This window comes from Gymnogyps californianus, chromosome 27, assembly GCF_018139145.2.
Source record: "Gymnogyps californianus isolate 813 chromosome 27, ASM1813914v2, whole genome shotgun sequence".
Taxonomy (NCBI): domain Eukaryota; kingdom Metazoa; phylum Chordata; class Aves; order Accipitriformes; family Cathartidae; genus Gymnogyps; species Gymnogyps californianus.
The window spans coordinates 4,387,350-4,400,648 of record NC_059497.1 but is presented as its reverse complement, the minus strand read 5'-3'; the positions used below and the strand labels follow the sequence as shown (position 1 = coordinate 4,400,648).

Below are 13,299 nucleotides of genomic sequence, written 5' to 3'. Positions count from 1 at the left end.
TGCCCGAGGGGGTGCGGCGTGCCCCTCCCAAGATGGCGGCCGCGCTTCCCTCCTCGCAGAGCGCTTCCGGTGGGGCCTGGTGTCAGCGCCGCGGCGATGGCGGAGCTGACAGACGCGGAGCTCCGGAAGGAGCTGGTAGCGCTCGGCTACCGGCCGGGGCCCATCACCGCCACCACCCGCAAGGTCTACGTCAAGAAGCTGGGCTGCCTGCGGGCCGAGGTGGCGGCGGCCAGGCGCAGCGGCCGCGGCGCGCCGCCGAGCCCGGGCCGCGCCCCCGCCAGGCCGCAGCAGGCCTCGCCTTCGCGGCAGTGGTCCGGCTTCAACTTCAGCCCCGTCGGGGCCGCCCGCGACAGTGAGGAGGAGGATGAGGAGGAGGAGGAGGAGGAGGAGGAGGAGGAAGGGGGGCAACAGCCCGCGTCCCGCTGGGGGACTTCTGGGGAGGGTGGCGGGCTGTCCTGGGGGGACTCCCGGGGGTCCCCCCCGGGCCGGGGTGGAGGACTCGGCTTCAGGGCTAAGGGAGGCCTGTCCTGGGACAGCTTTGGGGGGCTGAGCCCCTCGGCGCAGTGGGGGGCATCCGTAGAGAGAAGCGAGGGGGCCGGGACCGGGCTGGGGGCATCCCTGGGTGGGCATGGGGGGCTGAGCTCCCCCTCCCAGTGGGATACATCTATAGAGAGAAGTGGGGGGCTTGGGACTGGGCTGGGGCATCCCTGGATGGGCCTGGGGGGCTGAGCTCCCCCTCCCAGTGGGGTGCATCCGCAGAGAGGAGTGGGGGCCTTGGGGCTGGGTCGAAGCCGTCCCTGGATAGTCTGGGGGGCTGAGCCCCATGTCCCAATGGGACAAGTCTACAGAGAGAAGCAGGGGGGTCAGCACTGGGCTGGGGGCATCCCTGGATGGGTTTCGGGGGCCGAGTTCCACGTCCCAATGGAGCACGTTTACAGAGAGAAGTGAGGAGCTCAGTGCTGGGCCAGAGCCATCCCTGGATGGATTTCGGGGCTCAGGCTCCTCATTGCAGTGGGGCACGTCAACGGAGAGAAGTGGGGGGCTCAGCACTGGGTTGAGGCCATCCCTGGACAGGTTTCGGGGGTCAAACTCCACATCCCAGTGGAGCCCATCTGCAGAGAGAAGTGGGGGGCTCGGCGTCAGGGCTGGGTCAGGGACATCCCTGGATGGGGCTGGGGGGCTGAGCTGCATGTCTCCCTGGGGTACCTCCACAGGCAGGAGCAGGGGGCTCAGCTCCAAACCTCTTTCCAGCGATGAGAGTGGGGGTCTGAAGTCCAGGAGCCATTGGGGCATATCGGGAGGAGGAATTGGGGGGCAGAGCTCCCGAGCTCAGTGGGACACAGCAGGGGAAAGGAAGGGGCTCTCTAACAGCTCATGGAGGCAGGAAAGTGAGGTGACATCCAGTACCCACTGGGGCACCTCGGCGGGACCTGGGGGGTTGAGTCACCAGTTTGGGAGAGGGAAAGAGGACTTGGCTTCCAGTGTTCGGAAGGAGGCAGACAGGGAGCTGAACCCTGGCAGCCGGGGAGGGGGATTGATCCGGCGGTTCCCGTGGAGGGCTACGAGCGATGCAGGGCTGGCCTCAGGGAGCCGGTGGGAAGCGTCGGGAGCAGGACAGGGAATAACCTCCCGTACTCACTTGTTGCGGTCAGCCCCCAAGCAGCAGACGGATGGAAAGGGCAAAGGCCTGGAATACTACTTCTCCCAGTTCCTTTGCCTCGCCAGCTTTGTGCTGCTGCTGATTTTTCTGGGCATCCTCGTGGTGAAGATGATTGGGTCAGGCTGGCTTGACAGGAGAGAGGAGAACTGTACGTGCACTGGTTTAATCCTGTTTTTAAACTTTATTCTTCACCTTTCTTCTCTGCTTTCCCTTTATTACTTCCATCGCCATCACATTTGTCATTCTCATTGCCGTAACCTGACGTCTCTGCTTCTGTCCCTGTTTCCATCTCCCCTTGCCCATGGGAAACCTTGTTAGTCATGGAAAGTAAGCAAAGTGTGTGCTTTTTTTTCAAATGAGTTTGGCCTTCGGTTCTTCAAAACCATGGGTTTTATGGAGAGTGACATTCCTGCTAGGCCAAGGATGTATTTTATGATTGTCCATTGTGTAACATAATGTCTGTGTAATTGCCCATTGTGTTTTTAATGTTAGCCTCTGCACAGCGCAGCCCTTCGTGGCCTTTATCCTGGCCACGTGAGAAGTACAGTGGTTGAATTGGTACTTTGGCACTGCAAGTGTGGCAGAGCTTTGATGAGAAATGAAGAGGGGCTTCCCCATCACCCGGTTTTTAAAGCAGAGTTCCCCAGGTAGAGCAGATGGAAATATTGTCACTTCATGGCTTTGAACTGAAAGAAGAAGGGGTGTGGGGTGCGGCTGGGAAGGTGCGAGTCCTGAAGCTTGGCACGCTGTGCCTGTAGGTGTTTGTGCACTTTGCATGGGCTGGGAAAGCTGTTTCCTGCTTTCTCAAAGTCAGAATAAAACTGTTTACAACTTGTTTAGATGTTTCCAAACCAATGGTATTTTGAAGCAGGAAATCTTGCAGCACAGCTGCAAATTCTGTAAATTCTCAGGTAGTTAAGATTGCTAGAAAGTAGTGCATGGTGGACCGGTGGCCGGTGTATATCCAATTGTCGGGGCAGGAGGGGGCTGTTAAACCAGAGGCCATAATCTGCAGAGCTAACAGCTCCAACTAAAATAAATCCTCTGCTTTTGCCTTGAGGAGGCTTGATTTAAATCCCTGTTATCACCGTGATATTTCAGGTGACCATGGTGTGCAGCGAAAGGCATTACTAGATTGTAAAAGATCAGTGCAAAGCAGTAGGTAGTAGAGGAGCACGAAACATCTACTTAAAAGGAGCTATTACAACATTCAGAGCCCAGTTTTTACTTTCCGGCTAAACAGGGTTCATCATTTGCACCCGTTTTATTTGTTTTGCTTTCAGCGCTGCTTACCAAAGCAGTGCTTTGAATGCGCTATTTGCATAGCAAGGTGTGTGGAGTGAGATTAAGAATAGCAGAATCAGGCTTTAAAGTAGAGCCTTCTTTTAAAAAGATAATTACTTTCTTGATCAAAGCTCTTGTTTTGCAGCCAGCTAACTCGCCCTCCCCTTCTCTCTCATAGTTAATCTCTTGCCTGTGGATTGTGACAAAAGAACGGATGATGTAAGCATATATTTATTTATCTTCAAGTACTGTGGATAGGGGATTCTCACAGAAGAGTAATTATTCTAGGTAACTTCCGCCAATATCAATATCACTGTAAAATTATTAGTTCTATTGTTTTACAGAAAAATTGTGATTTGATGAGTTTGGAATTAATGGGCCAGATTAAATTAGGACTGTATATGAGACTCCAAAAGATAAAAATTTAAATTCCCTATTATGTGAATCAATTTCTGTAATAGTTGTAACAGAATTGATATTGGTTTGCAATAAAGCTGTGTTCAGCTTTAACAATACAAGATTTAATCCAACTAATTCCCTGAACTCCATCATAAAGTGTTTGTACAGCGCTGTTTCTTTTATCATAATGTATTATTAGGAGAGAGAAAATTTCCTCTTGGATTCAGACTTATGCTTAGCCTCCTGTGATGTTCTGGAGGCAAAGAATCCGTCTGTGGTCAGTCAGAGGGGATGTCTGGTGGTGCAGTCTGGGCTATGGGCCGGGGGAGTCGGTGGCACTTTCAGAGGATGCGCTAGCTCGCTTTTGCTTCGGAAACGGTAGATCTTTGCTGCAGGTGTGTTTAAACGGAGCTAGTGGTGCATGACTGAGCCAAACCCCACTGCTGGCATTTTGTTTTGGTATCTTTAGCTAGTCTGACCACTGTCCTGTTGCTGCTGGTCTATTCATGTTTGTTACCTGTTTCTGACTTTCAGTTCTGTCAAGCTAAACAGAAGGACATAATAATGAACATACTGAACGAGTTGTATAACTACTTGTCCGTACAAGCTGGTAAGTTCCAATTGTCATTATAAAACACTTAAGAGCATTCAGCAAACTGCCTCTCCCAGCTGTCTGGACATTTTTAACCTCAGTTTGAAGAGAGGGGTTTATGGAACAGTCAGTTCCACTTGAAGAGCTCTGAGAAAGTCAGGTAATAGAAAAATAGAAGAAGATGTGTTTATTTTTATTCTGAATAGTGCTTAGCTAATGCACTCAAATCACTATGCTCTTGTGGAGTGGTCCTTATTTGCACTTGATATATTGGGAATTTGAGGTAGAAATATTCAGTTTTATGGTTCTTTTCTACCAGCATCTTGAAATTGTCTTCAAGACACTCAGAGCCAGTAAGTCTAAGCTGATATGTTCTTACAAATAAAGTGATTTAAGAAGTTGCCAGCTCTCTGCTGAAATGTGGCAGCTGATTATGTGAGTACCTCTCTTTTTTTCTCAGTACAGAGTAAGACAGGCTCTCTTAGCTGAGGAGCTAGCCAAGCACAGTAGTTCAGGAAGTCTACTGTGTGAGCAGATCTGGTCCATAACTAGTATTTTGTGATCGAGAAGGCTTCTAGAAATTCAGTGCGTGAGTGGAAACGTGTTCAGCAAGATGTATAACAGTGTTAATCAGTAAAAGTGCTTAAGTTCCATTTTCTAGATTTCAGACCTCAACAAGGCTGAAGCCTTTAGATACTTAAGCTTCACAGACTTTCTAAATCTTTTCAAATCAGACTTCAGCATCTGCAGGATTCCCACCAGTTTTACGTAGTCTCTTAGCACATTTGTTTAGTCAACTTTATGAAGCAAGATTTAGAAGATTTAGTTCCTCGCCAGCATTTCTCTGCCTGGGTGGAAGGTAGAGCTGCTATTTAGGCTCCTTAGAAGCATTTTGAATGCTGATCATCAGCTCCAACACCACAGTCTTTGATACCTGATGCAAGGAGCCCCTCTGCAGGGCATTAGGTCAGAGAGGCAGTTATGTACTCTGCAAGGGGGAGGAACAGTATTTTTTCCCCTCATTCTGTGTTGAGTAGCTCACACTGAAGCATGAGGTTTGATTGCCCAACCTATATGCAGTGGCTGAGCATTTTTTTAATAGTCATAATCTTATCTGCCTACAGTATCAATCTTACCTTGTAATCATTTTCCCCAGAGCTATAGCCGATTTTAAAGGATAGCATTTCCAGACAGTTCAGTGTATTTCTGAACTGTTCAAGGGCTTTTTTCCAAAACATTATTTCTATTTTACTTTTTTACCAGGTAATTTTGAATGCGGAAACCCTGAGAATCTAAAAAGCAAATGCATTTGGGTTAGTGAAGCAAAGGATCATGTGGTGGTGAGTAGGCTGTGAACGGCTATTGTTATAACATAGTGCTTAGTCTCTTATAAGGCAATAAATAATAGATACTAAAGCAATTCACCATCTGTTTTACTTCCTCATCCTGTTTTGATTCTTTCCCGTATCTCTAGCTTCCCCTTTGGCCAGTCCTGTTCTCAGCAGTTCTTCTGAAAATAATCTTCTCCTACATCTCTGATTCAGCCCCTGTAAATCTAACTTAATGGTTTGTTGTTTCACCATAGTCATCAGTCTTCTGAAACCAGAAATTTCCCTGCATTGAGGGCTGGACAGAAGAAGGATTTTTCTATACCCCAAAGTGTCAGAAGACAGACTGCTTTGATCTAGCATTCCATTTCTTTCATGGTAAACTGTCAGTAAGATTATGTTGTATTTAGTGGTTAGTCTTAACAGTCTGGGATAGTGTTATTTCACAGAGTGCTTCATGCATCATCTACCATAGTCAGAAGACTTTAGTCCAGACAGACCTTCAGATTTAGTTCTCCTTCCTCCAGTTTGCAGAATTATGATAAGAATTAACCTAGGGACAGACCGTATAGAATGAATTCTCCTAGTACTGTAATGAAATAATGTTGTTCAGTATTTTAAATGAATGGAGAACTAATCTTCTTATGGATTCTTCTGAACAGAATATAACCGGTACTTCCTCCCAGAAGTTTGAAGCTGCCCTGCACTGGATACTGAACAGTAACAAGGATTTAGGAATATGGTAAGTGGAAGCCCACTGTGTCAAAGTTACGTTTTTTGGTGTTAGCTGATACGTAGTTTGACATCGTCTGTGGTGTGCCCTAAAAGCTCCCATACCTTGTTCGATTTCAGAAGATAATCTGGGATTGGTTTTGTCAGTGCTTGCTGGGCAAGCTTCCAAATGAAAAGTACAGCCCTGCAGCAAAAATTGGCAACTGAGCTCATTCCTTCAGAGTCTGTTTCCCAGCCTTTGCACTGGGGGACACTGTGTTCACAAACGTGCTGTCTTGCAGATGAGGCGTAAATCTGAGGTCAGGGCTGCTTGTGGCTATCACCGGTTCTGATGTGCTTCCTGCAAGGTTTAGAAGTGGTGGTCCTGGTGTCCTGCCCACGGTCCTGCGACTACAGTACTCTTCTTAAACTTGCCCATATACTCACTTTTCCCAAGATACCTTTTCTTCAGTACTGTTACTGTAGACAGAGTTTCAGTATTGTGTGGAGCTGCATCCTTTGACCAAAAGGTTTATTGGACAGCAAAGCACTCTCTTCAGTAGGTAACATTACCCATGCTTTGGGATCCTTTGGAGCCAGTCCCGATGAGGAGGAGAGGAAAATGGATTGTTGAATGCTATCTTTTCTTTAGTGTCAGTTGTCTTTCTGGCAGAACACACAGTACGTGTTAAGATGAATGGTCTGACTGACTATGTAGGGTGTTGGTCAGTCATCGGTGTGGCTTTTTTCTCTTGGGTTTCTCAGCTATAACCTAATGAAAGACTGTTATCCAGAGTCCGCAGACATCATTATCTTCCCCTGGGAAGTGTCGGCTGCCTCCAGTCTGTGTTAACTCTGAAGTCTAACATTTGTTTGCATTTTAACATTGCTAAATGTATCTCTGATTAAATGAATTGTAACAGTAGTAAGGCTGGAGTTGGTGGGCATAGCTTGTATGAATTCCCACTGCTCGATTTTTCTGTAAAAAATTTCTGCAGCTGCTGTTGTGATCTAAGGATCAGACAGTGTCTACTGCTTTGATTATTGGTGTGTGGCAAATTCCCAGGACAGGAGATAGTTTCCTTAGTGGCAGGTTTGGATTTGTAGGTGGACTGGGATCCAGAGTTTTCAAATTCATATTTTCATACAGGAGCACTGCTCATGTCAGGAGCCGTGTGGTATGATATACTCCCATTTTTTTTATTTTCATAATTAGCAACTCTGCCGACTGTTGGCCGAATGGATCCGCTTTCATGGAGTCTGCGTAGCGTGCAGAATGAGTGTTCAGCATGCTTAAAAACCTGCGGGTGGCATTTTTAGCAAATGCTACATGAGATTATTTTTCTAGGTGCTAGTCTGAGAGGCAGAACTGAAAATGAGCTCTGCACTGGATGATTCTGCTGCATATTTTAAATATTTTCATGGAATTTGGATTGTAAATAAGACAAGGGGGTGGCAAACAACTGTGTGTCTCTAGCTACTGTAGAATCCAGTAACCAAATACAAGCTGTCAGCAGTTTGTGAGCTGTGCACTAGTAAATTGAGAAAACATCTTTGTCTAATAGGTTATTCATTGCAAACATAGAATGAATTAGTAGCTTAAAAAAGTAAAATCCCCTTTAGTCCAATTCCTCTGAATCTGATGGCTCTCACTTGGATTACGTGATGCCTATTGGCTAAGAGTGTCTAATAAGGAAACCACATCAGTGTAGATCTGTATATAAAGAAGTGAGTTAAAAGCATATCGGATAGCACAGCAGGTGTGTAGAAGCGATTTTGCAGGAGGATGTGTTATCGATTTTGCCATGAATGCTTTCCGAGGGTGTGTCTGTTCTCACTGCAGATACAGTTGATGCGTTGTCACTTTTCTAGCTAAACTGTTTGTGCTCATCTGTACTGAGGAAAACAGTGCAACCTCCACAGACATTCGCAGTCTCCCTCAACTGCTCTCTCTGCAATTGCTGATGAGTGACTCAGTAAACATTTCCATTTCTGTGTGCTGGGAGGTGGGAATCCAATTTAAAGTTTAATCTTCTGCACGCTGAGAGGTGCTGTCAGAGAGTCTGCAGAGGGAGACTTCAGTTTACCAGTGGGAGTTCCAGCCCTGCTGCCTTTTCTAAAGCCATATCCATTCCTTGCTAAGCAGCCAGTCCCAAAATGTTCTGGAAAGAGGAGCTGCAAGGATGTTGGTGTATTTTCTATGTGGTGTACAGAACGAGTTACTGCATCCGCAGTCTGTCTGTTCTCCCTGTCTTGATTAAAGACTGCAGTTGGAGTGTCTGCTCTCTTCAGTGAAGATTTTCTGCCTCTTCCCATCAGGTTGAAAGGCAGAGACCTTTCGGAACCAGTTACCAAAGTGGAGGAAGTGTTCTGTCTCGAATCAGCCCATCCTCAGATGGGGCTCGGCTGCCGTTTCCGTCGGGCAGTGGTCACTGCCATTATGAACCTTTTCCTGTTTTTCTGGAGTAAGTCATCAGTGTTAGTAATCAGCTTCTCCCCTTGCTAGCTGTAGAGATGAACTTGTGCGCGCACATGTGTTCTCCCAGCCATATGAAATTACTAACAGAGGTGAAATAAATCTGCTGATGAGTTAATTTCTAATTAACCTTTGTTCTGGCAGCAGAGGGAGACCTGTAGACCTGCTCTTGTGCTGTGAGTGCTTAACATTTACTTTAAATCAGCAAGCTGATTAGCTCTCTGGGTATTCCTCAAGTACCCATTACTATGGTCGGCAAAATAAGTATGTTAACCTACCTAAAAGATTTGTTTTTTCTTTCTTTTCTTGCACTAAGCTGCAAAGTCTTCTAGCCTCTTTAATAATGACTTGTAGCATTTCAGTGTTAGAGGTTTTATTGGAATAGTCTGTCATGCCCCAGCTGAGACAGAGGTCTTACTGAGCAAGGTGATAACGAGAGATGAGTGTTGACTAGAAGAGTTTATAATCTAGCCAGACAAGGTGGGGGTGAAAGGGGATAGTTATGTTTATTGTAGAGGCTGAGATACTAAAGTTAGCTCATGTTGTAACGGCGGCATTTGTCAATGCTAAACCTTCAATATAGATCTCCTGAATTTTGGGCTGGCGCTGGAGCCCCAGGCTTTATTTCCTTATCAAGTAGCTATCTTCGGAGCAGTGAAGCTTGACAGTCTTCCTAAGTGATTATTGTGAGGGAGGCCTCTAGCAAAGAGATAGCTCTGGGACTTAGAGAATTGAAGCCCTGTGGTTGTGCTGAGGTTTCTGGTGGGGGGGGGAAAACTCTGTGATGAGGCCTTCTGACCACCTCTTCCCACATCCACGCATGCTCTTCTGCTGCAGGTGTGGTCAGTACCAAGGTTTCTGCCGGGTGCAGCTGCACTGGTGAACAAAATGAATTGCTTGCATTCAGTTCCAAGCAGGCCTGGGTAGCAGGGAGTGAAAGCTGCCTCTGGGGAGAGGCAGTGTCAGAAATGAAACTGCTAGCATCCAGCAAGTACACGTCTGTCAATTACTGAATTCCATTTGTTTTTATTGTTCTAGGTCTGATAACACTTTGGGGGATCCTGATCTTCCTTCGGTATCGCTGGCGGAAGATGGAGGAAGAGGAACAAGCCATGTATGAAATGGTGAAGAAGATCATAGGTAGAATCCAGTAGCTCTGTAAATGCAAGTAGCCCTGTTCTCCTCTCTGCTGTGTTGAGGTCTCTCACTGTTTTGTCCTCCTGCCCTCCAGCTGTTGTCCAGGACCACTATAAGGAATGGGAACGGAATTTGGAGCGTTACCCCTATGTCGGCATTTTCCACGTTCGGGACAGCCTCATCCCTCCTCAAAGCAGGTAAGCTTGAGTTTTATTCAGTAAGGAGGGCTGTCAGCATGATGTTATTCAGCTCAGCTAAAAAATGCAGTTACAGGGCAACGGACCATGAGCAGACAATTGATGGGAAGCTGGACTGCAAGAAGAGTGTGTCTGGCCTTTCAGTTTATAAAGGATTTTGACATAACTCAGGCTATGTCTTAACCTGCTGCAGATTAATGTGACAGTCCCAGGGCTGATATTTTGTGCAGTCACACAGGTGTATTGTCATTGTTCTATCAAACAGTAATTGGATTTTGTTTTGCTTGGGCATGGAGCATCTGATTTTCTCTCCTTCATCTCATATGCGTAGGATGCTATCCTGCTATCCTCTTTCCGGCCGTCGTACCTTATTATCCCAACCGGTGCTGTGCTTTTCAGAACAAACCTTCCCATGAGCTGAATAGGGTATTGGGAGGCTCTTCTGAAGTGGTTGTGCATGTTGCTGCCTGGAAAGTTACCGGTTCGAGTTGGGCAGCTTGAAAGGGAGATACAGTGAGATGGCTGGGTTTGGTGCTTTTTCAAAAAGGAATTGTGGTCGAGATAGTTGCTCCATGGGTGGTGGGACCAGAGGGCTGCAGCCTGGTTCTCGGCGGTCTATGTGCCGCTTGCTCCATCTCTGCAGGAATGTTTCTTGTGTTTTGGTTAAATGGAGCTATTTTGTTCTCCTGACGGCACAGAACGCTACGTGTGCTGCGAAGTCTTAAACGTCCTCACTCTTTATCAATCACAAACCTCCTTTTCCTACTAGTGGTAATTTCAGCTGTTTTGAACCGATCTGTGTGTGTGTGGTGCCCAGAATTACTAGACACTGATTCAAAACTGGGGTGAACTTCAGTTTGTCCTCCCTGGTCGGAGATCTCTCTGCATGCAGGAAGGGTGAGGGCAATTCGCTGATCGAGTCCCTTCGCAATACGAATTGAGCTTGAAATTCAGGGCAGTCATCAATTACTGGTACTGACAGAGGCTCTCGTCTTCCCCCCGCAGGCAGGACCTGTGTTTTTATGTCCTGGCCTGAAATCGCTTCTAAACCAGAATTCTGGTTTAATCTCCTTTACTGTCTGCACAGGGAACAAGAGGCAGGTAGCAGTAGCTTGATCAGCAGCCGCAGTTGCTGTAGGCAGGAAAGTACAATGAGGATACGATGCTAATTTATTTTCTTTTTGTTGCTGTTTCTTGCAGAAAAAAAATGAAGCGGGTCTGGGAGAGAGCTGTGGACTTTCTGGCTTCAAATGAGTCACGGATTCAGACAGAGTCGCACAGAGTAGCAGGAGAAGATATGCTTGTGTGGAGATGGACTCAGCCTTCTTATGTCTCAGATTCAGAGCACTGAAGAGGAGCAGAAGTTGAGCAACTGTTGTTATGGACCTCTGCAAGGGGACAGTCCCTTCTCTGGTGGTGGGAAAGAGCAGGTCACGGTCCTAATCCCTTAGGGTTGGGGATTGCACGTATCTGTTTGCTCTTCTTTCTGAAAATCTTCACACACAAAAATTCAGGGCAATAATGTTGGCTTGGAAAGAAGATGGGCTTGAGCTGGTGGTAAGCTAGAATTGCACCAAAGTTAGCCTTCCAGCAGATACCTGGCTTCCGTAGGCAAGCAAACCTAGAACAACTTTCTAAAAAGAAAAAAAAAAGCATACCTAATATCGAGGGACTTAGGATCTCTCTGACAAAGCTTAGGTGTTTAAAACTTGACCTCAATTCTGCAAAGGCCAACTGGTGGCAACGTCCATCAGGGAGTGTGTTTAAAGATTAACATTTCCCATGGAAACATTAGGGTGGCAGTTAAGATGCATTTTGTTAGAATTTGTTTTTATCAGTACAGAAACAGTGATGAAAGCACTTGCTGCTTCCTAGCGAGGAGAACATTTGTGTCAGCTTCACCCTTTAAAAATGGGGGAGAGGGGGAAAAGTCAGGTGAAGGTAGTCCTAGAGGGAGGGCAGTCTGATGTGCCTTGGTGGTTTGGGCTGGATTGGGTGGGACAGAGGAGTGGTTGTGACCCTGCTATATACCTTTTAAGTCTGCAGTCTGTGTACTTTATGATTTGGGGGGGGGGGAGGGAGGGAGGGGGGAATTTGGGTGGAAAGTAAAGGATATAGGAAGCTTCAGAAAGCGCTTTCTTGTGGCTACAGCCAAAGGGACTGCTTCATGGGCTATTAAAGAGCAGCTTTGGAAAGGCTATTAGGGCTGAATGTACACGTTTATCCTGGGCAGCTGCAATGTGTGTGCTGTGTGTCAGAGAGCAGAGATGTACCATTCGTGGAGTGTCAGTACAGGAATTGCCAAGTCAATGTTCCTGCAGCCTCACAATAGGTACAAGGAGCAGCGATCAATCCTCTGTTCGTGCTGCAGGCGTCGTATTTTGTATCTATAATCATTTTGTTACTTAAGTTTCTTTTTATGTCCAGCAAATGAGTGTTTGTTTCAAAGAAAATAGCACCAGTGTGTGGCAGTTTAGGCTAGGCAGAGATACTGCTAATCTACTCTTCCCAATATTGTAAAACAGCTGTCCAGCTCACCACTAAGACAGCAGGGACCAAATTCATTCCCGGCGTAAGCTAGTAAAACCTGCAGAGAGAAGCCAGCGTTGATTTGAACCCGTGTAACCAGTCGATGTTGTTCTCCTTAGCATCACGGGTACAGTGTGAATGCTTGCGTTCAGCTCTGATGCTGGATGCACGGAGAGCTTCCTCTCCGGGCTCTGGGTTGGCTTAGGACAGCTGCCGAAGCCCGGCTCCCCGCTTTGCAGGCTGGTGATGCCACGTAGAAGGTGGGTTCCTTGTGCCGGTCCCTGCTCACCTCCCGGTATGAAGTCTGCACTTCTCTGCCCCACGGCTGGCTTTGGTGGGGTTTTCCACCTCTGCACCCCGCAGGCTGCTGCAGAAGGACTGCAGAGACTCCTGACATACCTCCTGCCGGTGGTCGTCAGCCAGAACGAGTGGAGAGAGCAGATTTCTCCAGGAACAAAACACGGGGAGGTCTTTCCCATTAAATGGGAAATATCCTGTGCGGAGTTGACTCTTACCCCATATTTTCCTTTTGGTTGCAAAGGTAGGGTGTTTGAGCAGAAGAGGAGACTCGACAGCTGTCTTCAAGACAATGACCAGCTTCTTCCACTGTTAATAAAATAGGTGATAAAGTGAAGGCAGCCTTGATTCTTCTAAAATGTTGTAGTAAGATCGTCACTGCTGCCGTAGAAATTTTTGCAAACACCGGTGCCTACATTCTTAAGTCTTTTTAAAATACTTACGGGGTTTGGGTTAGCTTTTTTAACCGTCCAAATCCAGAAGTGAAGAGTCAGGCATTGCAGTCATCTTTTTGTATTAAACTTGTTTTTGTAGAATAAATTTCACTGGCTTGGTGCTGTTTATATGTTCAATTTAGCTCTGTACATCAATATATAAAATAAATTTATTACAAATAATTTGTGACCTTTATTTTTATTGAGGAGTCACAGATTGTTCCAAGTGCTTTCACTCAGGCAGATCAAATAGAT

At 46.7% G+C, this 13,299-nt stretch overlaps 1 protein-coding gene across 1 annotated transcript; it reads left to right on the top strand.

The window, feature by feature from the left end:
- Positions 1-96: 96 nt before the first annotated feature.
- Positions 97-11,846, top strand: LEMD2 (LEM domain nuclear envelope protein 2). Its single transcript, XM_050911503.1, has 10 exons — positions 97-695; positions 868-1,808; positions 3,123-3,163; positions 3,878-3,953; positions 5,199-5,275; positions 5,926-6,005; positions 8,294-8,439; positions 9,489-9,590; positions 9,682-9,784; positions 10,985-11,846. The coding sequence occupies exons 1-10, from the start codon at positions 97-99 to the stop codon at positions 11,133-11,135; spliced, it is 2,316 nt and encodes a 771-aa protein (XP_050767460.1). The 3' UTR covers positions 11,136-11,846.
- Positions 11,847-13,299: the final 1,453 nt, after the last annotated feature.